The sequence below is a fragment of the Cuculus canorus genome, chromosome 17, assembly GCF_017976375.1.
Source record: "Cuculus canorus isolate bCucCan1 chromosome 17, bCucCan1.pri, whole genome shotgun sequence".
Classification (NCBI taxonomy): Eukaryota; Metazoa; Chordata; class Aves; order Cuculiformes; family Cuculidae; genus Cuculus; species Cuculus canorus.
Window position 1 is genome coordinate 8,617,147 of NC_071417.1, and position 25,445 is coordinate 8,642,591.

General features: G+C 42.6%; 1 protein-coding gene across 5 annotated transcripts in view; it reads right to left on the bottom strand.

Moving 5' to 3' along the window:
- The window catches only part of KIAA1671 (KIAA1671 ortholog), a 79,890-nt gene that overhangs the window by 1,856 nt on the left and 52,589 nt on the right, over positions 1-25,445 (bottom strand). For 2 of the 5 annotated variants that reach the window (XM_009560475.2, XM_054082081.1), the window contains 6 exons: positions 9,773-9,891; positions 4,569-4,824; positions 2,391-2,565; positions 877-1,004; positions 369-502; positions 112-194 (listed from right to left, as the gene is read on the bottom strand). In XM_009560475.2, coding sequence (XP_009558770.2) covers positions 116-194; positions 369-502; positions 877-1,004; positions 2,391-2,565; positions 4,569-4,824; positions 9,773-9,891 — 891 coding nt within the window. In that variant the 3' untranslated portion in view covers positions 112-115. Of the gene's footprint in view, positions 1-73; positions 195-368; positions 503-876; positions 1,005-2,390; positions 2,566-4,568; positions 4,825-9,772; positions 9,892-15,260; positions 15,476-22,692; positions 23,209-25,445 lie in introns of those variants that run through there. The other 3 variants (XM_054082085.1, XM_054082083.1, XM_054082082.1) reach the window with 3 other exon arrangements.

The window sequence follows — 25,445 nt, forward strand, 5'->3', positions numbered from 1 at the left end:
CTTATATATTAATGCTTAGTGTGTCAGTATAACAACTCTGTAAGGAAACACTTTTATTTTAATCACTACGTACATTTGCTTAGCAAAGCCTCTCATTCTGTCGGGAGGTACCTTTTCAAACCTGATTCTCATAATGGCTCTGTCTCTTCTTTGATTTCAGCTCCTTCAGCCACTGAGGAGACTTTTCTTCTGACCTAAGATGGAAAAAAGACACTCTTTATTCCTTAATTATGACAACTCATTACAGAAACAAAAAAAATAGAAATATACCATTTCCTCTACAGCCTTGGGATGTCTATTTGTAACACTTTTTTCCCCCCACCAAAATAAGTACAAGCGTCTTCCTGGGACTGGTAGAAGCCTCTCACCTGTCCTCCTTCTCTACACTGGAGGGCAGCACTCTGCTGCCAGGAGTTCCAGGCTGCGGTTTAGGGGATTTAAAGAGCTGAGCAGAACTTATTTCCCCAGCACTCTCAGACTCCCGTCTTTTCCGCAGCTGGGCCTAAAAAAAAAAATCGAAATAAAGCATTGAGCTCCTTTTCAAGGCGGTACTCAGACTTTCGGAATGCAAACCAAACAATTCAGACTTATAAAAACAATCCCTGTTTGAATACAGTGAAGAGGTTCTTTATAAACCCACACAGTTTTGAAAGCACATTCACTATTGCAAAGCTGATTTTTTTTCCAGATCACTTAATATCTCTCGCCAACAGTTAAAAGTGAGGAAGGTAACTGCAAGGTTTGTCTACACATCACATCCACCCCCTCAAACAACACACAATGACACATCAGCAAAACGTCCTGGTTCTATTTCTAGAGAGATCTGAGCTGCTGAACCAGTCCGACTCTCATCAGCTGTGTTCTCCCTGTGTTCACCTTGAGAACAGAGTGGTCCATCCCTGGAAACACAGGAAGCCTCTGAGCGTGTACAGAAGACGTTCTCACAGTATGCTGAATCTTGTCTTCCTCATCAGAATCTTCCCGTTGCATAGTCTTCTTCTCTTCTAATTAATTGTTTAAAAAATAAAAGCAAAAGGGGGGAAAAAAAGTCAGCAGGCTTTTCACCTACACCTTTCTCCACGTCTCTTCCGATCGGAGATGTATTAACAGTAATATCACCGCACCACAGGATGGAGTTTAATGCTTCAATACAGATCAAAGCAACAAACATATGAAGTACTCGGTAACAAAAAGATTTCTTGCTGACAGAGATACGGGAGCAGAAGGTACTGCTAATTTAATCAGCGTTCCTGCCTCTGAACATTTCACGTTCCGTGATCAACTGAGATTAATTCAGATTGGAAGAGACATCTGGAAGCTATGAGGTCCAGCCCCTGCTCAAAGCAAGGCTTTGAAGCAAAGAGGCCGAGCAGCAGAAGTCTGCACACTACAGAGGTGGATGCAATGGGACAGGTGCCTTTACACGCACTGCGTCCTTGGCTGATAATTACACTCCAGCTCCCAGAACAGCATTTCTTACCAAGATAAGGCTTCAAAATAGTCTAGGTCTGTTAGACCTGCCCCAAAGCAACCACCATGCAGATAACAGTCAATTGATTCGGAGGCTACAAAAGACATCAGTTTGATCACACATTCTTCCCTATATTCATGAGCTTTAGGAGAAAGCAGAAACAGCAGGTCACAAACCTGACTTTTTTAATAGGTCCCTTCAGTTACAAAAACATCAGCAGCAACAGTCACGACTCCTCTGCTCAGAGGATACCAAGAGGATATCTGCAGCACATACCCCGTAGCACCAAAGTGCTGCAGGCACTAAATCATAGACCTATAATGACCATGTGCACTAAACCATTCATTCACATCGATGAGCAAGGATTTTCAATGCCTGACGCATTTCCCTATTGCATCCTAAGGAGAGGATGGGTCAGGAGGGGGACATTTGTAATAGAACACATTTGAAGGAGTTGATTTATTCTTACTTGGGCCTCTCTAGTCCTGTAGCACTTATAGATGCTAGAAAGAAAGAACATTTATGAGCACCTCTAGAATATGAACAATTGCAGTTACTCTTCACAATAACACACAGGCTTGGATATAGCATGCTCTGTAGAGCTTCTCACACATCCAACCACAGCAGTTTCTAAACTCACTATTTTCTCAGTGAACAAAATTCAGCAGCCAGAAGTGAGAGGGAATTGCACGGAAGATCTCCTCGGCCCTGGCCTCCCGTCAGTCTGGCTACCGCAGCTTCTTTCATTCCCAAAGCTCCAAGAAATGGAGGGGAAGTCTGGATTAGAAGATGACCCAGCGGTGGGAGAAGGAAACTTGTTACACCTTGATGCAATTTCAGGAATGTTCTACCATTTAGAAATCCCTGCCTTTACAACCAAGCTGATTACAGCTAATTATTTCACATAGTTGAGGGATACCTGTGGAATCTTTAAACATCCAGGTATTATCTGGTTCTTCCATCAACGAGAATCTGTTTTCAAACTCCTGCCCTCTACTTCTTCGAAGAGAGTGGGAAATAGGAGCCCGACGGCGCCTCTTTTTGCTGAGCTGTACACGAGTTTTCAGCGCACTGGAGTCCAGAATAGTGGTTTGCTACAAAAAGAAACAAAGCCTTTACTTTCAACCAGCCTGAAAGTAAGAGTCATCTCCTTCATAACAATCTCCCAAACTACTTCAACGCATGAACACATGCAGTGTAATTAAACTATGCATATTTACCTGATGATGATGATTATTATTGTAGCTACTTAAAACTATATTAAAGAGAATTTAGGATGAGGATATGCTACATTGTGCTAACTGAGTAGAACCTGGTTCTTAGTCTTCTGGGTCTTAGAGTGTTTTAAGAATTCAGACCTTATTAGCTAGTTAAGCAATTGAAGACTGGTATCTATAAAAAACAACTACACATAATTCTCTTGTAGTAAAGCACTGTAATTCCATAGAATCATAGACTGTTTTGAATTGAAAGGGGACTTAAAGATCACCCATTTCCAAACCCGCTGCCATGGGGGGGTTGTTCTTATGGGTTACCATCCACAGACATTTGAAGCCAATCAGAAGCAACAAGGAAACTGCAAGTGCCAGGTCACGGCACTTGGAAAATCTCTGTGCTCAGTCATTTCAAATACATCCATCCCTGTGCAGGATGGCCAGACAGTAGCATTTACAGACCAAAAGAAGGAGCTGGAAGTTATTTATTTAAAGCCATTTGTTGTTAGAGACTTGCCTGTAATCAGCAAACATCACTGAGCCTCCTCTTCTTCGGAAGATGTGGTTTTATTTGTTTTCGAGAAATTTCAGGTCAGGAATAAACTTCTCATTGAAACAGCACCTCGCCAGCTGTATTTAAAGCTATTACCATTTTAGAGAGATGCCTTCAGCTGTCCAGGTAACAGCACAATACCTGCATTACCTGAAGAACCACGCACGGGGACAAAATGCCATCTGAGTTACTAACACTGCCTTTACAGAGCAACAATGTGCAGCTGGGATGCCCTGCCAAAGGAGCGTTAACCGATTCCACAGCTCACGCAGCTAGGGATCTCAAAGCAACGGACCACCACACGTGGCCTCTGCTTCAGAGCCAGAAAGGCTGGGAGATGAGAGCAACGCGTCCTTTGGCAAAACACAGGCTTCTGCAGTTCCCCATAGATGACACCAGCAGTGAAGAAGGGAGCTGGCTGGGAGCCCTTTCGAAGAACCTACACAGAAGGCAGCTGTGATTTTAACAGTCAATTCTGCTGCACCAGACCAAACTGCCTTCAGCACAAACCTGCTTCCATCCTGCCTACGCTTCATGAAGCACTCTACTCGACAACTCAGAAGGCGTTAAGGCACTTTTGACAGGCAAGGCAGTGGATCTCAGACCTTCCTAGCAGCTGCAGGATCCACTTCAGCTGGGAATCTGGCACTTACCCATAGATCTGCCATTAGATACTGTATAATGATAAAAAGGTGCCCCGAGTCTCACTAAAGAAGAAGCAACAATTCCCAGATGCTGTATTGAAAAACTGCAGTTGTATTAGTGCTTTCAAAGAACAGTAAATCTCACCTACGTATGACCACAAATTACTGCTTTCACATCACCAACAAGATTTTGAAGTATAAAAAAAAGCCCTTTAAAATGCAATTGTAAGCTTCTACTAAAAGAGATCAACTGAAAAAGAAGAAAACTATTAGTAAATGTCTTTATAGCCTCAAATGTGCACGGCTTATAGCACAGCAGTCAGTACTGATTTGTGCTGTTTAATGATTTTTCCATGTTAATAGGGCCATTTAACTCTTCTCTTACAGCTCTCTGAAGAGCAGACGGAGAAAAAGCAGCTTTATTAAGCCACTGAGACATTATCCGAGGCCAGTAGCTTCTTGGGATCTCTTAGAACCTAAGCGTTACAGAAACTGGAAGATCTTTGTAGCTTTGACCTCAAAGATTTCAGGCAGGAAGTCAGCTGGGAAAATTCAGTGTGATAAAGAAAAGGCAGAGGAAGATTGAGTACAATATTTCCAGAAGATATTGCTTCACAGTGATGAACACAAGGAACAATACAGTTAATCTAGAAGAAGAACTGCAGTTTCCCATTACAGTAACTTACATCAATAAAAGAGAAATCAGTGGTCTTTTCATCAGGGTTGGTGTCTCCCAGAGGGGGTAAATCAGTCCCATCAGTAGAGTCCCTGTCAGTGCTGGAACGGTCCAAACTTGTGCTCCTTTGGTCTTTTGAGAAGTCATGGTGATCAACCAGGGAGGCAGGTTCCGTTTGAGAGGACAGTGAGGATGGGTGGCTATTTGGATGCTGCTTTCTCGTCGAAATGACATCATTTTCCGAGGAAGGGGATTCAGGCACAAAGCTGAAAATTAAGAAAATGAGATCTATGAGACTTCAGGGTAAGCAAATACATGCAAGTATAGTTCGGATCACACATACTCACAGATGATAAACAAAGGTAGAACTGAAACTGTGGCTACGAGTAACAGATGCATCTTTGGAGGCAGCCGGTACTGCCAGCAAGGCTGTGGATCACTTTCATTATCACAGCTTTTCATCCACTTGAATTTACCATGTATTGAATAATGTGAGTATGCAGATAAATGGCAGTGATTTGATTGTTAGGTGCTTTTATTGCTTGGGATTTCTCTTCTCCAGCAGAAAGACCCCTTCAAATGCATACACGAAAATGAGACAAGGGAACTAGCAAGCTGCTTGAAAGCCCTAAGCAATTTTCCCCTTCGATATATAACAGCAGCAGAACTTACACTTTGGCACTGTGCATGTCTGAAAGCATTTTCCAAACCAACTATTTTCCTAAAGAGCTTTTCTCTGATCTGAGGAGGAGCTGAAGTGAGAGGTGGGCAGCAGGTGGCAGCCCAGGGCTCTGGAAGCAGAGGCTTTCTGGGTACCTCGGGAAGAGCATCCAGGGCAGCAGGACCTGCTCTCCCAGTACTCCCAGAAATCCTCCCTTTGCCTGGACTAATAGAAATGAGCTGTAGTGTCAATGCCGAAAGCTGTATGCCGCTACACATCTCCCTTGGCCACATCGGTTGGAGCGTTCCTTTAAATAGCAGGAGAGTGTAGTCAACACAGAAGACCCTACTGTCAGTAAAAATAGAGCTGTCTTGCTTCTGATTTTAGAGACTTCTCATTTAAAAAATAAACCTAGTGTATTTAGGGAGTTTAGACTAGTTTTTCTCTGCTTAACAAGAGTCTTTTGTTACCAAGCACCTTTTCTTGAGCAAATATCTACGAAAACGGCTCTAAAACCAAAAAAATCAGGACCACATATGTATGAATATATGCCCACGTTTTAAATAATAGATCTTGGTATTTGGTACAGCCCACCCGATAGCGATCTTGGGAGGAAAAAAACACTTCGGAGTCTCCGGCGGAATAACAGCTTTCTATCCAGCAGCAGTGCATGGTACAATTTCCAGTCTGGCACAGCGAGCACTGCACAGAGGGTTCCCAGCACACAAGCAGAGCGAAAGCCTCTTCCCTCCTTCAGCAGTGGGCCCCAGGATAATTAAAAAATTGTACTAATGAGCTCCAGGGGGAAGGTTTTGTCTAGTATTCCTGCTTCAAATGATATCCGGTAGCTGCAGCGTTAGGCTTTAGATCCCCTAGAATATGGAAGAATGCAGAGACGAAGACAATCTGCAGACTTACCAGCTTTCATGGAAATTAAAATGTGTATTAAAAGGCTCCCGTCTGATTTGCATCTCGCCAGAAAGCCTCTTCCTTTCTACATCCTATGGTTTCATCAAATGCAAGTCAGTGCAATTTTTTCAAACTGCAGTTTTTTCAAACTGCACTGAGGATTTGAGAGTAAGCGAAGATGGAAATACAGATGAATTGATGGTTTTTATTTCACAAACTTTCCTAATGGATTCTCCTCCAGAATTCTTGCACAATTACAGATCCTCACACACCAAACACTGGGGAACAGCTCCTCATCAAACACTTCAAAGACAACTCAAGCACAAACACTGTTGTGCTGAGCGGATCCTTTCCATCTGAACAGCAAATCAGGGGGGAAATTCCTTTCAGAATAACAGTCAAATATTAACATTTAAAACATTTTCACTTCTCATTACTGAGATGTCTTACGCATCTTTTTTTCTTACTTCATTAGGTTTTATAAGCATATCCGTAAGGTACCAACAACATTCAGCAGGTATCATTTACAGATACCTGCTCCTCTGGGAAATTACCCTTGACGTGGCGCACACAAATAGCAGCAGAATGGTTATCCCAAATTATGCAATAAGCTAAGATCAACCTTCATTTTCAATGGCAATTAAATTTAAGTAGTTTTAGGCAAGACTGTGCTGAAGAGGCCACAAGGAATGCATTGCTTCATGTGGAATTAGGAGTCAAAAAGTGAAGGTATCTTCAGAGTAACACTGCTGAGGAGCCAGAATCAGAAGGCTGCTCTTGCCACTTGCTTCAGGCATCACACACAAAATAACGTCAATTTAAAATGCCCCCTTATATTGTGTAACTGCAGATTCCCATCTTTTACAGGTAGCTGACACCTTATTGTTTTCTTTTCCAACTCTTTGTTGTAATCTAGCTTCAAGGATTCGAAGAAATAAATAGCTAAAACTTTATGAAGTCAAAGCTGTACAGATCCATCATCTGAAATCCAGGCCAGGTTGGATGGGGCTTTGAGCAGCCTGATCCAGTGGGAGGTGTCCCTGCCCATCGTAGGGAGGTTGGAACTGGATATTTAGGCTCCCTTCCAATGCAAACTACCTATGATTCTATGATCCCTTTTACAAAAAGGAGAACCATTTTTCTTTATGATGACTGTTCTGATCTAGAAGTAAGAATTTTCTACACTGTCAACTTGGAAAAGCTTACTAAAGCACTCAAGAAAAAAATAAAAATAATACATTTTAAATAAGCTAAGAAAAACCCAATTAATGCCTCCAAATTAAACCATGTCCTTCTCCAAAGCCCACTGCAACCAGCCAAGAGCAGCCCCTTATGCTTATTCCAGCAGTGACTAAGTTCTAGACAAAAGCGATGCTGCCTCCACCTTCCCAGGAGCTCACTGAGGAAAAGGACCACATTTATCCTGGCACTATGTAGTCATGGCTTTTTATTTCATCACTCTCTTCCTCTCTCAACTTCAAATGGAGTTAATTCACAGGTGCATTAACTCCTAAAGGGGTTAAAATAATCGCTTCATGACTCAAATCCTATGAAATGCCAGGAACTGGAAGTTCCTCCAGCACAGCAACAGATGGTTTTGTCCCCACTGCTGCAGTGCTCCCCATTTGCCCCCCAGGTGCCCTCCTTGGACACAGGGCATGGTGCCTGTTCCACTGCACTCTGAGCCGTGGGTTCAGCTCATGGCCAGACACCGGCCAGGAGGGCGGACCGAGGTGTGTGCGGAATGCAACACTACGGGTCATACGGCTGGCAAGACAAAGAGCCTAAGGGAAGTGAGCCAGGCAAAACAGGAAAGCTGAATTATCAACACCTCCTGTAAGTTCCTGCCTCTGGGCCGAGCAGAGGAGGAGACAAAGAGCGCAGAGATGTGCTTGAGTCACCCATGGCGAGATGAGAAGAGTGTCTGCTCTCACCCTGGCTTCTACTCCTAAACAATAAACCGCAAACAGAATGCAGTTTCAGTATATTCCTGGAAGATTCCCATTAAAAGATTAATATTTAAAGTACTTTACTCTCATTCCTCTCCAAGTGCTGGAATTGATACACCAGTAATTGCCCTGAGATGAACAATCAGTCAAGATAGAGCAGAGCAAGGGGCGGCAAAATGCTGAAAAGTCACTATCCTGTCATCACCTCACTGTAAAAAATACTTCTTCCAGTGGAAACAAAATTCCAGGAGATTCAGTTCAATATTTCAATAATCCAGAATTATTAGGTGGAGCTTTTCTAATCAACAAGAATCCTCCAGGTTTGAAATAGCATTCACACGCTGCCTGGACTGGAGCTGAGACAAGCCCCTTTGTTAAGAAACGGTCTGGTCTGTAACTTACTGAGTCAAAGTTAATTTTACAGACGATGTGGATGTCACTTTTGGCATGTCACTTAGCTCACTGAACTTCAAACTGAAAGCTACCCTGATTTCATAAGCAATAAAGTATTTATAACACACACTTCTCAAGTATACAACACACCAAACATAACTGACATTAATGTCTGCTCTAAGATCCCAACAAATATAGCCTTAAAAAAACACCCAACCCAGATAAAATGCTATTTTCATGCCACATTGAGCAGATAAGACATTGGCTCAGACAGTGCAGATCAAGCTATAATTTACACAACAGGTGTAAGCTATAAAAAACCTCGCATTTTAATGCTCTAGGCTTATCTCATTACATCATTTTAATAGCAGAAAAGAATCAATAGCATCTTTTGTTCAACTGATATTGCACTTCATCCTCAACTTCACCACACTAATATGCCGCAGAGCTGGTGTGATGTGCACACCGCACCCCAGGGCTTATCAGGACAGATGAAGAGGTTCCCTATATATCATTCTGCCTTCGGAGCGGGTGCCTGGCATTCCAGCACCCATTTCCCATGGCTTTTTGCCGTCCACCTTATCTGGCAGCACAGCTTTTAAGTCAGTGCTAATTACAAGAAAAGAAAATGCTCAAGAAAAGGCGCTTAGTAACAATTTGGAAAAGATCGAAGGGATTAAAAACCATAAAATGACTCCCAAATCTCTTAAGTGCCTCCTATGTAACGATAACCAGACATGTCCTTATCTACCTGAGAGGGAGGAAATCAGACCATTTTAGCAAAATCTCCCCAGAACCCTAGCTGGGCCCATCAGAAGCACTTTCTAAATGTGAAAATGTCTAACAAACATATAAATACAAAGCCTAAGGAACAGTTTTACTACCCATGTTCATCTAGCAAAGTCATTTGCTGTACTTATTGAGGAAAAACTGTTTCTCCCATATCTTCCTTTGACCATTTTAGCACTAAAAAATAACATCTAGCTTGTGTTTCACTTGCTAGCAGACTTGTTAAATCTATTCCAGTCCAAGCTGGTTTTTGTCACTGCTTATAAAAGCGCTGATACTGCACTCTCCCTGCAGGATGGAGCTTAAACTCCAAACTTGATGACAACTTGCAGGTATTCAAGAAATATTTCTTTACCTATAGGCTAAAGAAAATGTATAGTCACTGAAAGTGTGCGTGTAACTTTAAACAAAACATAAATGTGCACACGTACACACCAAAACCAACGGCTTCTTCCCCTTACTCAGCTAAGTAAGAGCTTGTGTGCGTGGCAGAGGGACCCAAGTCACCCTTACCTGTCCCCACTGCGCCGCTGCTCCTTCCAGGTACCGTACTGGCTGTCGGGCTCCTGCACGAGCGTGTCTGTGTCCTTTGCTTCAGGGGGGTGTCTGGAGAAGCACTGCTTCAGCTGATCCTGCAACAGAACAATCACAGCGTTTCAGCATTCCTTTAGCCCTTGGCTAAATGATTAGCAGATTTTATTTGCTACAGTGATTACGAATTTACCAACTAAAGTCAGTCAACATAAAACTTGGAACGCTCTTAACCATGGAAACAGCTCTGAACGCAGAACAACAATTCTCTATAAAATAAGCAGCGTTTTTCTCAGCAAATAACTGGTTCTGGAGACTGGAATTGACTCTCTGTTTTTAGTAACTCCATTAACATCATTCTGATCTCAGACACAATTTCTAGAAGCACCTATGCAAACACAAAGAATTCTGCTGGGGGCTGCGTTGAATCTCCCCAAACACACAGAGGAAACATCAACTCTGAAAAATCAACTCTACAGCTCTGTTCTCAGATTTAATAAAAGGACTTTTTTTAGCTCATTCTGTGGAAAACATTCAAAATAAAAGGCATAAAGAAAGATGCATAAAGACACAGAGCAGAAAGTCTTTGACAGATTGATGTGTGCTAATGTAAAGTTCAACCACAATGTACAACGCAGAAGGACAGACCAGGGTGTTTTTCCTGTTTCTACTCCAAACTCTTATTCCTTACGTATTTTTATTTCATAGATCTGCTGTTTTTGTGAGGGAAGCATCACATCCGAGGACCCTTCCCTTCCAGGGGAGAGAAGTGGGTCAGCTGGATTTGCAGCAGACCAACACTAATACACCCTAGAATACAGCACTGCCACACCTTTTGTTTTGCAGTTGTACCAAGTTACGTGCTGAAGCTAAATAGTTAATAAAATAATACGTTGTGCGTAGATAATGAAATGTTGGGCCCCTTTTGCATTCATTATCCTGAACACACACAACTATGTCTTTCAGTCCAATATCAGCTTTGCTTATGAAGATCTCAGCAAACAGAAGATTACATTGTTTTCCACCTGTCCTAAACTTTTTCTCTCTTAAAATCACAAGGCAAAACAAAAAGCAACATTACCCACTCAGCTCTTTAAACCCACCTGTCAGAAACCACCGACACAACTATTTCACTTCAGGATGTACAAAGTACTGACTATATTCAATGAAATAGAAATCCTTAATATTAATGGAAAAAAAAAAAAAAGATTGCACATTTTCTTGTGTCCTTAATTTTGTAAACCTAAAGAATGCTGCCTTAACTTTATAAGAATATCGACATTAAGGATAATTCACCAACAGTAGTACCTGGCTACTGAGGAAGCCCTACAATGTTTGCATCTTTTGTAACCAGTTGGTTTGTTCCATTCTTACCTCAGCACGATCACTCCCTGCTGACAGAGTGGTCCATTTTAACGCTGAGCCAAATAAACAACAACAGGCTTCACTGTTTCTTCCAACTATTACAATGCACCATCACCAGACAAAGCAAAATTCTCTGTTTGCAACACTTAGATAAAACAGGGACTCAGTTTGTGAGTTACAAGAAACAGATGGTTCCTGCTTTTCATCTTCCAGATGTTCCCACATCCTGATAATTCACTGGCAGTAACTCTTACACTTCATATACAGATACATACATCTATGTCGAGGGGTTTCTTATGTTTTTCAGCCCACTCTAGGTATAAGTTTTATCCCCTGCACAAGGGGCACACCTCCAACAGCCAGAGGAGTGGTAGGGCAGAGCCTGGCATTTCTTAGACACCACCGGGCATTTCCTCCTGCTTGGTCTGAGCACAAGTTTTGTTTTCCACAAATTCCCTCTTTAGCTTCATGATTTCACGCTTTGCATCAAGGCAAAACTCACACTCCTGGGTTCAGCCTTCTGCTGTCACTTGGTGGCCACATAACCTTCACCAAATGGATTCACTTCTAGGGAAGGTGCTAACAAATGCAAATCATTTTCTCTCCTCCCTCCCTGCTGACGTGGTGACGAATTTATTTTTTTCAATCTCAATTTCACATTCTAAGATATTGCATTCTTATAATCAATACGAACAGAGTATTTATCAACTTCTGCCACTTTCTGCACAGAAAAAGTTGCATCCACGTTAAGAGCTGTAACTGCAGCACGTGGCGGTCTCTGTGGCAGCACACTCACCCCACAGCCCCAGTCCGATACTCCCGGGTACACCCTCTGCCCCAATCAGATGACCCAACAGACACAAGTCAACTACCCTTCTCAGTTGGAATCCAGTATTTCCCACTGGCTACCACTAAAGCACATTATTCAAACCAGGCTGGTTGAGTCTTTGAGCACCCTGATCCAGTGGGAGGTGTCCCTGCCCATGGCTGGGGATGGAACTAGGTGGGCTTTAAAGCCCCTTCCAACCCAAACCATTCTATGCTTCTATGATCTCTACGCACAGTGTATACTGAATTACTTGCAATTGCTCATGTTGCCTCTGATGAGACAATATAGTCCAGAAAGCTCAGAAATAGGAACAGCAGCAGCAGAAAAGCAACTTTGTGTGCTGCATTTAGGACTCATTGTTTACGGAAAGTGTAGTGTTATCATGAACACGATGGTTGCACGGAGAAAACATGCACAGTCCAGATAATACCATTCTGGCAGCAACCGGAAAAAAAATTTAGGTGCAAGTATATTGTTCACATGAAGGCTCAGTAACTCTTAATAAAAATTTATACTGCAAATCAAGTGATCAGCACATGTTCCTCAACTTCAGGCAATATTACTTGATGTAATAGGTATCTGAGCTTTGAGGTGTAGTTCTATAACCAAAATTGTACAATTGGCACCAAGACAATGATTTCAGACGCTAAAACCAGAATAAGCCTGAGAAAGAGATAACACTACTATTTCTGTAGACATTGTGAACTTAAATTCAATAAAATAAACTGAAAAGTCAAAATGTAAGGAATAAGACACTTCAAATTCTAAGACATTACTTTGTTATATTGAGTAATGCTGTGCATTTTGCTCCTGGAGGAAGCTGCATATTTCAGCAGACAACTGTGCATCTTCCCCTGGTGGCCTCTTTCAATCCATACTTTTTAACAGGCCAAAAGATCAGCTGGAAAAATCAACCTTTATTCAAGTCTATAAATCTCTCCTTAGGCCTAAACTACTTAAAAGACTCTGGATCCTATCAGCTGAGAAGAACCAGAGAGCATTGAAAGATGTGGGATAACCTGGTCAGCCAGCAGGGAGAGAAAAGGTCCCAAGGACAACCCCAACACGGAGAGGCAAGAGGAGCCGATGCTCTGCAAGCTTGGGGAGAAGATGTCATCTAGGGGAGAGAGGTGACACAGAAAAGCAATTTTTCCGTGTGTTGAAGGAGGAAGTGACAACACAAGCCATAAAGGTTATTCTTTCTAGCACATGATTATTAACAAGCACAAGGATGATGAGTTGCAGCTTTTCTTTTGAAGATCTCTTTTCTATCCTCTTCACTGCACTCTAGAAAGACTCAAGGCAATCTGGACACATGGAAGGTGTCGGAAAATCCATTCCCTTCCTATTCAAAATGCTTACTCTCAAGCATTTACTTTTAACAAACAGTAGAGCTAGTTTAAAACACAGAGGGATCATTTCCTCTATTTCCACCCTTTCCAGGCTTCACAGTCTCTGGGTAGCACTTCATCACTGCTATTAAACTTCTGAGTTTTTAAATACCAGTCAAAATGACACAAGTTCCGAGAACTACACATATGTACTGTTGTGTTGTAAACTAAAATCACATCATACGCATATATTTGCATTGCCTGGCATTAACATTTTATTTGGAACAGCTTGATGTTACAGACAAAGAGTGAATGAAGAACAAACTGCGATTGCAAACCAAAAGCTTTAAAATATAGGATTGAGCAAGAAAATGCTCTCCGTGAGAGACAATCACTCATCATGAGCTCAAGAAGCTTGGGCTAATACTTGTGGTCCATTCTCTTTTGTTATCCATCCCTCAGAGAAGGAACCAGGTTTGAAAGAAGATGTGCAACATGCAGAGCCAGGCCAGACACAGCCATTGCCTCGATAAACAGAATACTCCTGATACAGTAAGAAGAGACACTGCAAAGGAAAAAGCCAAAAAAAAAAAAAAAAAGAGGGGTCTGGTCTCTTCTTGGCACAGAAGATAAACACAAATTAGGAATTTTCTTATTTATAATCACAGAAAAATCTTGACAATCAATTAAATACTGCTCTCGATCCCCTATTCAAATGCTGTAATTCTCCACGCTTTGATCTTTAACTTTATAATTCTTACAACGGTAGCCAGGAAAAAATCAACTTAATTTTCATATAAAATAAAGCAGCCGAGCTGTAATGATTTGCCTCTAGTTCTTCTTCTAAAATGAGACATGATGATTATGCCTCTTTCAGTACTCCCTTGGAATTAAGCTGGCTTTGGCAGCAGTCCAGGACTGATTACTCCTGCAATTTCCAGTTCCTGAAAATGATGCACATACAATATTGGTCCTACCGGCAGAAAAATTAAACTGTAACTAAGAATGAATGCATACATTTACGTGAAAAACTCCTTTGCACTGATGTGAAATAAAGAGCTGGCGTATGAGGAATGCCAGCTGAAAGAGATCTCATGAGTCAGAACCTGTACAGTTTCAAAAATATCTTCGTTTGCAAAAAGAGACCGAGACATCAGACAGTGGAAACGACACCCCTTGGCTTGAAGTGCAAAACCCAAAGTTAAAATCTACTACATTTTCAGAGATAACCACACAAGGGAATTAATTTTTGCATTCAAACCTACTGGCATAAATGGAATAAGAATAGGTAACTGCACAATGGAATGAAGTTTTGCATTAACAAGGCAGATGGTCAAAACTCAAAGAGGAAAAATTTTGCTAATCCCTTGAAAAGCTTTTATTTTTTTCCTTTGTCTCTCTCTTTTTTTTTAATTAGAAGAAATCGGGATTGGTCAAACCATCCATATTCAGAAGTCCCCTGCCTCTTAAGGGTGATACTGCACTTAAGGGGAGTTTACAAGTCCTTAGAAATCCAGAAAACCATCCCAGTTGTTCCCCACAATATGCCAGAAAGATGGCAATACACCTTACTCTATTCAAATTGTATTCATTATTTCGTGGTTGACTCTGCTTTGAGCACAACACTAGGCTCAATGACCTCCTGAGGGTCTTTCTAACCTGAATTATTCCACAATTCTTCTAATGATTCTAAGGATTATTACTGAGATTATATAAGAAACTATACCATATATACTAAGAATATAAGAAACTACATATTTTGGACCTCTAACAGAATTATTGAGAACATAACACTGTATCAAACCCAAACCACCAACTAAAACCACCGCAAAAAGAGGCCTTAGGAACTCTACAACATTTCACAACCCATGTTATTTTCTAAGTACAGCAAACAGAAAGCCTAACTCCACGCAGTCAGCATCCTAGGGTTTCCATATCTACTTACTATCCGGCGAATTAGTGCTGCCCACAAGGAGTAAGTCATGGTTGCAGACCAAAGCTCCAGGGAGTTCCTAGCAACCAGGCGAGAAGATTTACCAACCCAGTCTTTAACCAAATTGTTGAAAGGAGTCACTGCCTCAAAGAAACGTCCCTGGCAGACGGCAGCACCTTCTGCCCCCCACCCCACCCTCCATGCTGCAGGGACAGATAAACACTTCCAGGAACTGCACATTTTCTTTCTGACCTCACTGATGAGGAAAGTTAGGAGACCTCCAATGCAGGCTCCACCCACAGGCATCTACTACGCATGAGGACAACTTCCTCAGCCCTCCCAAATCCCCTAGTTAGCTCAGCATCTTCAAACCAGGGAAGCACTTTTCAAACGCTGGAGACCAGCCTAAGAGCAGTGACAAAAGTAATAGGATGAATCGATCTCATAACCTCAAGGTCTTTATGTTACTGTCCAGGCCCTCTCCTCTGCTGCCAGCAGGAGAGGAGACCACAGGGAGCAGCCTTGGTGCCTTCTCTAGAGGAGCACCCTGCCTGCCCCCGTGCCCTTCAGGGAGAGGACAAGAAGGTTTAACGTGGCAAACCGAAGCCGCTGCTGGGGGACACTGCATCCAAAAGTACTCGCATAACATATTTAGCGCTGCTACCTCCTAAGGATCTGCACTGCTCTACTCAAAAGACCTTTAAATCATAAATGTTTAATTTCTCCATGTGCAGAGGAGTACGTACCAAGTCCCACGGCATAAAACGTTCCCATAAATGATATCAGCCACTACATCCTCGCTGTTGCTATGCAACCCAGGGCTGCCACAGTCATATGTGTTTCCTCTACCTCTTCCACCAGGATACAATAAGCAATAAACAATTATATCCTGAATGTTAAAAGCTGACAGTGTTTACCTAATGAAACGTTGGTTGTTTTTAGAGGGTGACTGGTTAACTGCCCACCTTTTCATAGATTCCCAGTGTGACGCACAGGCCTGAACCCTAACCCCTTCCCCTTGGAAAGGCATGGAAAAAATTACCGAAGAGCAGACTCACCTTTGCAGAAATAAGAGGAAAGGCAAATGTCCCTCCCAGCCCCAAATCCAAGGAGCAAACGCCAAGAGCAAGTTGTGAGCAGCTGGTACGAGGAGTAGCTGGGTGGAGAGAGCAGAGCACGTCCCAAGCTGCTGTATCCTATGTCCAGTGTTAGCTCAGCTGCTCTCCTTTAAAAAGCTTTGTCCCATGGCCTTACTGATACGGAACACAGCCTTGGTCTGAAAAGCTAAACTCTTCACTTCAATACTGTATTTGCGTTGAATTGAAACAAAGCTAAATTCATTTTATTTAACACCTGTCCCTTTGAAATGTTTGCATGCCTTCTATACAGTAAAAATATTTTCACCTTTATTAAAGCACCCGAACAGTGCAAATGATTTCACAAGCGGGTCAGTGCAGAGCTGGCAGGGATCCTCCTCCCCACACCAGCACAAACCGCTCACTGTAAACAGCAAAAAAAGAGCCAGAGGAAACCACTGCCAGCAAGTTCAATGATTTACTCAAGTTCAAACAGCATGGTCCCAGCAACACCTTTCCAGCCTAAACTTGAACTCCTAAGAGGCTGAACTATCACAGTTCCCCAAAACCCAGCATTTTCCACATCTTTTGAACATACAAAATGACTTCCCCTGCTTGCTGGTCTTCAGCTCATTGCTTCTCCTCCGTTAACGGACCCTTCTCGCAGAATCTCAGCTATGATGTGCCTCCAGGAACCAGGCCCAGCCAAGACACTCAGGATTTGAAAGGCAGTGGCACCAAAGGGACATCCCAAGCCTACTCAGAGTTGACTTTGGTCACAATAAAGAATGCGGCCAAATTTATCCAGATGAAGTTAGTTTTGCCAGGAATCTGGTTACCATCATGCAATGAAACCAACTCACTGCTTTGTGGTGACTCTCAGTGATGTCAACCTCCACGCCCCACTGAGGGTTTCAAAGACATTTTAGGGTTTGTCATTTTTAAACCCCAAAAGGAGAGCTGCTCTGACTTGCTGTGAACACTCACCACACACACAAACCATGCGGTTTCAGTGCAAGGCTGAAGACAGCAGAGGTTGAGTTGGTGTGCCAAAAGCAGACAAGAATCAAACTCTACAGACACATCTTGTTGGGACTGAGTGAGCCATGGCAGCACCTTCTCTGAGGAAGAAACCAGAGCAGAGCAAACAGTTGGGAACACCTTTATAGATCCCTCCTATATCAACATATTACATTTTCTTTGCAGTCTGAGGCAGCAAAAAAGAAATTAAACCCCAAGAATCCAAGCCCAGCAGGATGGGAGCCAGTCAGTCCATCAGGAGGAGTCTGAGCAGAACATTGCCGTCCCACCTCAGAGACTGAGGAACTCATTCCCAGAGGGCATATCCAACTCCATGAGCATTAATAGAAGTTGGCACTAGGAGCTGAACAGGATCTCTCATCTTCAACATTGCAAGCTACAAGCCAGAACATGACAATTTTACACTGTTATGCCAAGAAGGGAATATATTTGCTGGTTTTGAAAAGCTACTTGCTTGAAATCAACACCTCCTACTTGAAATACTTTATTTCACAGGTCTTCCGCACAGTTACTGTTTTTCCACATAAGACACAAGCTAAACTTCAAACAAACATTCCTAGGGAAAAAAAAAGGCTCTTTAGCTTAAAGTCTGGATTTAAAGATGTACAGAAAGCGATAGGATTTCTTGACAAGTGAATAACAAACAGGCAGACTTTGGGAACCTCACACGGCTCGTTTAAACAAAAATCTTAGACAATTTAGATGACGTTTGAGAAGAGGGCAGTCAAAATGCACAAAGGCCAATGAACACCACCAGTATTTCCTGAAACAATCACAATGGTATAAAATTTCAATAAAAATGGGTTGCCAGCATTGATTTGTGTTCAGGAAGGTTTTGTTTAATGCAGTTTATTTCCCTCTGAAAACTGCTATCGCTCTGTGCTTTAAAAAAAAAAATCAAAATAAGGTGAATGAGCACAAAATGTCCAGCTCTACATATATTTATGGTCTTTTCTTATGGTCTAAGAACACAGTAAAAATCAGCTCCTTGCAGCCAGCCCAAATAAAATCACAGAGTAAAGTTGTCTAAGTGATTATTCCCATCAAAATAACATGGGACGAACAAAGGCAGTCTACTAAATACCCATCACTACAGTTTTATGGCCCAGATTTACTCTGCCAGCTACGTTCATGGCCTGTTAAACCAAAGAAAAGTTATTAAGAATGAAAAAGCATGAACTGTTCCAGTATTGGCCCTTGTATCTTCATTAATTAAACTGAACAGCTTTAGTCCTCCCCCTAAAACAAGACAAACAACCCATTTTGAAAGCGTGCTTTCTGCAAACATGCTTCACACCACCATAACAGCTCTCTGGAATTTTAAAGATAAAAATCCATTCACTGATGGGATAAAAAAAAAATATTTAGAGAGCAATGCATTGTGCTTTTGGTGAATATTGGGGCAAAATAGTTCAGCAGCTGTTTGTTGTAGAGTCTATATAAAAACAGCTGAGCTCAGGATAAAAATGCCAACTTGTATTAATTTCTTTCTACAAGCAGTTTGCTGAAAGATGTTCACCAGAAGTGACAAATGTTTGCAGACAGACCTTGGGGTCCCAGAATCAATCACTTCTGTTCTATTTCAAAATCATCTCCCAAAGAATCCTGAATACCTCCGAGGCTTCCCGCAGCCTTGTTGTTCACGCCAGCAGTCTAAAAGCAGTTAAAGTTAGAAAGAAATGAGGTACCACGCTTTTTTAGCGATGTGATGGGACAGCTAAGGAACTGAACCACCACTCTGTTTGTATTGCAGGGCAACAAATTTGGAGACTCAGAACTAATGCTGGCTGTGAAACCAGACGCGACACCTACATTAGAAACATGACTGATATTACTATGATTAAAACCGAGACAATTCTTATTGAAAGCACTTCTGCTCTCCTCCCTGGAGGACAAGGTTGGATGGGGACTTGAGCAACCTGATCCAGTGGGAGGTGTCCCTGTCCATGGCAGGAGGTGGAACTGGATGGGCTTTGAGGTCCCTTCCAACCCCAACCATTTCATGGTTCTATCACAACAGACAGAGCTGATGATGAGACAAAAAATGGAAAAAGTCTCAATAAAAATGTGTGGGAGAAAAAACAACTTTAATTTAAAAAGCTTCACCAGAAAGTAAAGACTTCTGAGAGCTTAGCTACAGATTCCCAGGTCTGATATTAATATGCCAGAACAATAATGCCATGTAAATCGGTTCTGACATCATGTGTGTATGTTTTTCAGTGCACGGACCTGCAACAGCAGGGCCCCATCATGCCCGGGTGCTGCAGCCAGCGGGTTTCCTCAGCCCCTGGTGACACCTTTTTTCCTTAAATTAAATATGAGAACACTACATTACATCTATTTGTAGAAAATACTCTCAGAGCAATTAGATTCAGTGTCAGTGGAAACAAAAAGGAGAAATGACGAGCTGGGAAGATAAGGCTCAGGAACAGAGCACAAGGCAAAAGGGAGCAAGGAAGGAAAAGCTTGCTGGGAAACAGCAGCTGATGAGAAAAACAGTGTGCATAGGGGTTGTGCCATGAATGAAGGCAGGACAAATGACAGTGTGTTCCATTTCAATCAAGAAATTAATGGGAGCAAAAACCAGAAAATTTCTAATAATTTTAAAAGTCTTTTTCCCAACCGTCCAGTGCGGAATTTACCAGAGAAACTACTAAAAATAACAATTCTTCCTGCGATCCTCTTGATAATTTGCACATCTTAAGTTCTGACTGATGAAGTGTTGGTCTAAGAACTACAAGATAAATTAGCGCTAGCTCTCAGGCTCATTTTATCCCTTGCTTGGCTTGGCTTTTAAGGAATTCTTACAAACATGGCTGTTCTTTCTCTAGGTTCAGAACCAGATTGCCCTGTGTTAACCAGTTATTCATCGAGGTGTAACCCAAATCAAGAGAGAGGACAAATGGACACCATCATCACCTACAAGAAAGCTGGAGAGGGACTATTCATAAAGGCTTGCGGTGATAGGATGAGAGGGAACAGGTATAAACTGGAGAGGGGCAGATTTAGACTGGACATGAGGAAGAATTTCTTCACCTTGAGAGTGGTGAGGGACTGGAACAGGTTGCCAAGGGAACTAGATGATCTTTAAGGTCCCTTCCAACCCTAACTATTCTATGATTCTATCAATGCAGCGGAATGCACTTTTACACCCCCACTATCTTCAACTTCAGCGCAAGTTTACCCAAGATATCTTAAAGTGTGCTGGTTGACTTGAGTTTTGACAGGTTTCCTGCTCTTGTACAACACTAAGTTCTCAGCCACCAGTGACAGCAAAGAGCTGAACACCACCAGCTCTCGCCATGGCAGGCACGCAGCAGGAGGGGGGTCAGGAGCCAGCGAGCCCGGCCGGTCCTTGCTTAAAATCTGCATCGCTAAAAAGCCTCAACATGGAGCAACTGCTCTACCATGCATCCCTAAAGCAAACAAATCAGTTAATGATGAATTACAGGCTTTATACTAATTCCGTAGGTTCTTTATAGAAAACCGTCAGGACTGAGTCAAACCAGGATCCTGCTCCAGCCAGCTAAAACAATCACAGCTCAACGTCCCCGTTTGAAGTTGTTCTGCACAAGCCAATGGCCCAAACTTTCACAAGTGCCAAGACCTTAACTTTGAGCACAAGAGTTGGGTGCAAGTGAAACCAAATTCATGCCTAAAGCCAAGCCCATGCAGAATTCCAGCTGAATCTGAGGAACAGCATCTCCGGTGGCTGTCGCCAGTGAATTAACTGGAAAGGTCACCCTGCATCTCACCATTTCTGCTCTGTAAGCAGTGTAGTATAAGGAAAGTAGGACAGTTGCCCTCTGCGGGTTCCACATTTCCTTGTTGCAGTCCTCACTTCTTTTAAACAAGTTTTTAATTCAGATGGTTCTAATCAATTTAAGACACCAGCTTAAAAAAAGCGACCAAGAGAACTTCACCACCCTAACACTGTAACAGTGGTTACCAAATATTTATCTCTTCATTCTTGTGCTCACTCGACAATATTTTCTTTTCCACTACAGCCAAACAGGAGACGAATAGCAAGCTAGGACAAAAATGCTGTAACCATAACTGATAAAACGCCCTGGAAATAGCCCATACTCAAACACCACACCTGCCCAAGGAATGCAACTCTACCTTCCATCATTCAGTGAACAAATCCCCATGAGGCCACAGCAGAACTTTGTGCATTTACACCTCACAATGCTACAACCACTTGGCTCAAAGGAAAAACAACCAAAATCCCACAAACTGAAACATTTTAGCCAGTTCAGAGAGGAAGCTGCTCAGGATTTACCCAAGGTATGGAGGCTTTGGTCTCGATTCCATTCTAGTCAGCCACAGTACACACACTTCCCGTGGTGATATTCTGAAATTATCAGTTTCGAGTACAACTCAAATCAACAGTTCAGGCTCTTCTCCATGAAATCAAACAGATTCATTTATCATTTAACACACTATAACCAAAAACCCTTGTGACTCTGCAGTATTTGCTGCAACTCAAAACAATTGCTGTGGAATAATGGTTGCGAGGAGCATGGCAGCCCCCAGCCCTGATGCAAGAGCCCCCACCTCTTCCACCTGGGAAAGAGACTTCTCTTGACACAATTGGCACTTCCTCTACCTCTTTGCCATTTAATACAGACTACCTAAAAAAAAAAAAACAAACCTAGAGATTAGGAAAGGTATTTAATGGGAAAGCAGAAGCAGGGAGGGCCTCTGCATGGTGCACAGTTGCAGTGAACCCATGAAATTACACCCTGCCTTTGCCCCACTACATCCCTCCCAAGTCATGCAGGTCATACAACTTCAACTGCATGACAAAATACCAATTACACTGAGAAAACACACCTCCTTCTCAATAAAAGAAGATAATAATGATCATTTACCATTGCCTGCAGAGCAAGAGTGCTTGACTCTTTTTACAAATTGAGTTTCAGGCATTCTTTACTGCCAAATTACCAACGTTGATGTGCAAAGTCCTGCTGACCTGTGGTGTTTGACGTGACTGACCCAAGTGCAGTTTCAGAACAACTTTCCTCTTCTAGTTTTAGACAAATATTTGTCCTACCTTTCTCTGTTGCTTTAAAAAAGATCAATGACATTTTTTTCCATTCCAAAAACCTCGATTTACTGTGCTCACTGGCAAATGAAAATACCCACCTGTGCTGCAGAAAGAAACCAGCTGGGAGTAGACAGGCAGACACCACTCCCTGCAAGTGTTTGGGGGCATTATTTTTAAATTGGAAAGCAGACAGGATAGAGGGTTTGTTATTAGATAAAATCAAGGGGTTTGCATTGTATTCTCTACCTCAAGAGTCTCAAAAAGGCGCATAGCTTACAAGCTCAGGTGGCTCTGAACTGGTCTGCCTCTTCCTCAAAGAGGAAAACCTCTGCTGACTCCGCACTGAAAACCTTCGGAAGGACTCTCTGCTCCGGGATGCAAAGTGCCTGAAGGAGGAGGTTCGCTTGAAGGGAGTCCTGCTTCCACCTTCCCCGCTAGTCCGTTCATGAGCAACCGCAGTAGTGACTAAATTTAGTGCTTCCTGTAAGGATCTCCGCACTGTACCCATCCACTGGGTCATGTGAGTTTGTGCCACTGTCAGTTTGTCTCCAAGGTAATCCATTTTTCCAGCAGAGATGAGAAATCAATATTCAGTAGCAATAACTGTAAAATATATCCTCCTTAACAGCCCTGATCTTATTTCACAAAACAGATTCCACTTACAAAATATTTCAGCTAAGGTAAATAGCACTTACACTGTAACCACCAGCATATTTCTGTATTTAAATAACAAAAGATATGGGAGGTTGGAGATCGGTATTTGTCAAGTAGGAAAAAATAAAAGACTTTTCCTACTTACAATCAGATATCCAGAGTTCCATCAAAACATGTTTAATTCAGCCATGTTAAAGAGAGAAATCAAGGTTTAAATCCTGATACAGTCACTTGAAATCAGTCCATTAACAAGTACAGAATTAGTCTCTCACTGTCTCATTTCAGAGGTGGAAAAGCAACTCCCTTTTTAAGCCAAGTTTTTGTTTAACTGTAAATATCAAAAGGATAAAAAATATTGTATTCTTCTGGCTCGGCAGCTCTTCAGGTAACAGCACATTAAACAAAGTTCTGATGCTTCTGTGCAATCCATTTAGCAGCAAAATAATTAGGTCTTCTAAACAATAAATCCAAATTATTTCCTTCCCCCAAAACTCTGCAGGAAGGGATCAGCAGCGGCAGAATCCCCTCCTCACCAGTCTGTCCGTCTTCAGAACCATTCCACAAGGTTTCCCCCTCCAGAAGCGCAGCCCACAAGCTCTCGAGGCACGGTGAAGCTGAAGGGGAACCGCGTCCAGCCTGCTGCCGTCAAGACTGGACTTGCCGGCTGCTCGGAGCTGCCAAAAGATCTTCTGAATGACATCAGCTCCTCTGCTTCAAGGGGGGCTTCATAACGGAGGAATGCAGCTGGGAATGGCCAAACGCCGTACCAGTAGCCAGCACAGAGACTTTCCGCACGCCTGTTAAAGCCGCTGCACACGCCAGTTCCTCTCCTTATGGAATCTGAAAGCCGCTGGATCTCACAGCTGTTTGCGAGCTCACACAGCAAGGTCTGCCGTGCTCCCAACCGTCCCTGAACCAGGCACGAGAGGTTACACGCTGAAGAAAGCTGCCACTGCCTCCAGTATCCTATTCTCTCCTCCTTGACCCTGCCTTGCCTCTTCGGAAACAATGAGCTAGGTGAAATAGCCGCAGAGCTCTGCCTAAGGAAGGATCTGGGCTGGGCTTTATTATAGTACAGGCAGGGTTCCCATGGCAACCAAGGGAACAGCATCTGCTTGCTGCCTAAGCAGGAGGCGCACAGATCTATTGGAATGATTCATAGTTTGCCTATGTCACGTGTACTTACGGATTTTAACCCTTCCTTGGGAAAACAACAGCAACACGTCTGCCAGGGAATGTTTTACACCAACAGGCTTCCTATCCAGAGGGGGGCAGGTTAGGATAAACCCACCCCCCGTTCTCGCTGTCTGAGGGCGCACTCGGGCAGCACCAGCATCTATTACTGTGTTATTACATGATTTCCAAACTCAAACAAGACACTTTCAAGTTGGTGACTACAATATCGCTGCAAGATAATGATTAAACCAGAAGCTCAGAACAAAGCTGAACAGGTCTGACCATTTCAAGCAGGTTTTTTTCCACTTTCACACACTTTTAACAACTGTTGTAAGCAACGGTTCGCTGACAGTCCCTAATCCTGCTCCCTCCCCAACAGCCGGGAGACCACAGGGTCGGGACAGTCACCACAAAGGCTGGAACGGGTCAGGGTAACAAGAGGATCCCACAGATAACAGCCAGTAGCACCGGGCAGTCAGATGCCACCTGCCATGGAATTCCTGGACACAGCCCATGGAGGAGGACAGCAGAAATAAAGCTGAGGTTTTAAATCAATAAAAATCAGTAGTGTCCAAAATCAAGACGTGACTAGTTCAGAATGAGGGCAGACACCGGTAGGAAGGTAAGAAAGGCATGTTGAAAGCTGCTCACTTTCTGTTTATTCAAGGGATTTTTGTTGCTGTTGCTTAATTTGCCACACAAAGTCCCATGGTCTTGCATCATCGCCTCCTCCCCTAAACCCTTCAGGAAGAGATTTAATGGAATGAATAATTTCCAGGTGGTATTTTATGAAATGGCTCCCGCGTAAAGTTTTATTGTATCAGAAAAGTTACTTAGAAACGTGCATATAAGTAAAACATGCTCTGAAGAAATGAGGTGTCTTGCCTTTCAAGCACTGTTTTTAAGAGTTGAACTTCACCAACCTGTAACTTACCTCCAAGAAAAACTTCAGTGCCAAAACGCAGGTTTCCATATCTTATTGTTTCTGAATACCTTACATTTGTTTTGAACATTCTCAAAGTAGCAGTCTAATAAAGAAAGCTCAGTGTTAAAAGGGAATCCAGCCAACTGAGAAAAACCTTTTTTCATAGAATCACAGAACCAATAGCTTGGAAAAGACCTCTAAGCTCATCCAGTCCAACTGTCAGACCAGCACTACCCTCCCTGCTAAACCATGTCCTGAAGTGTCACAGCTACATG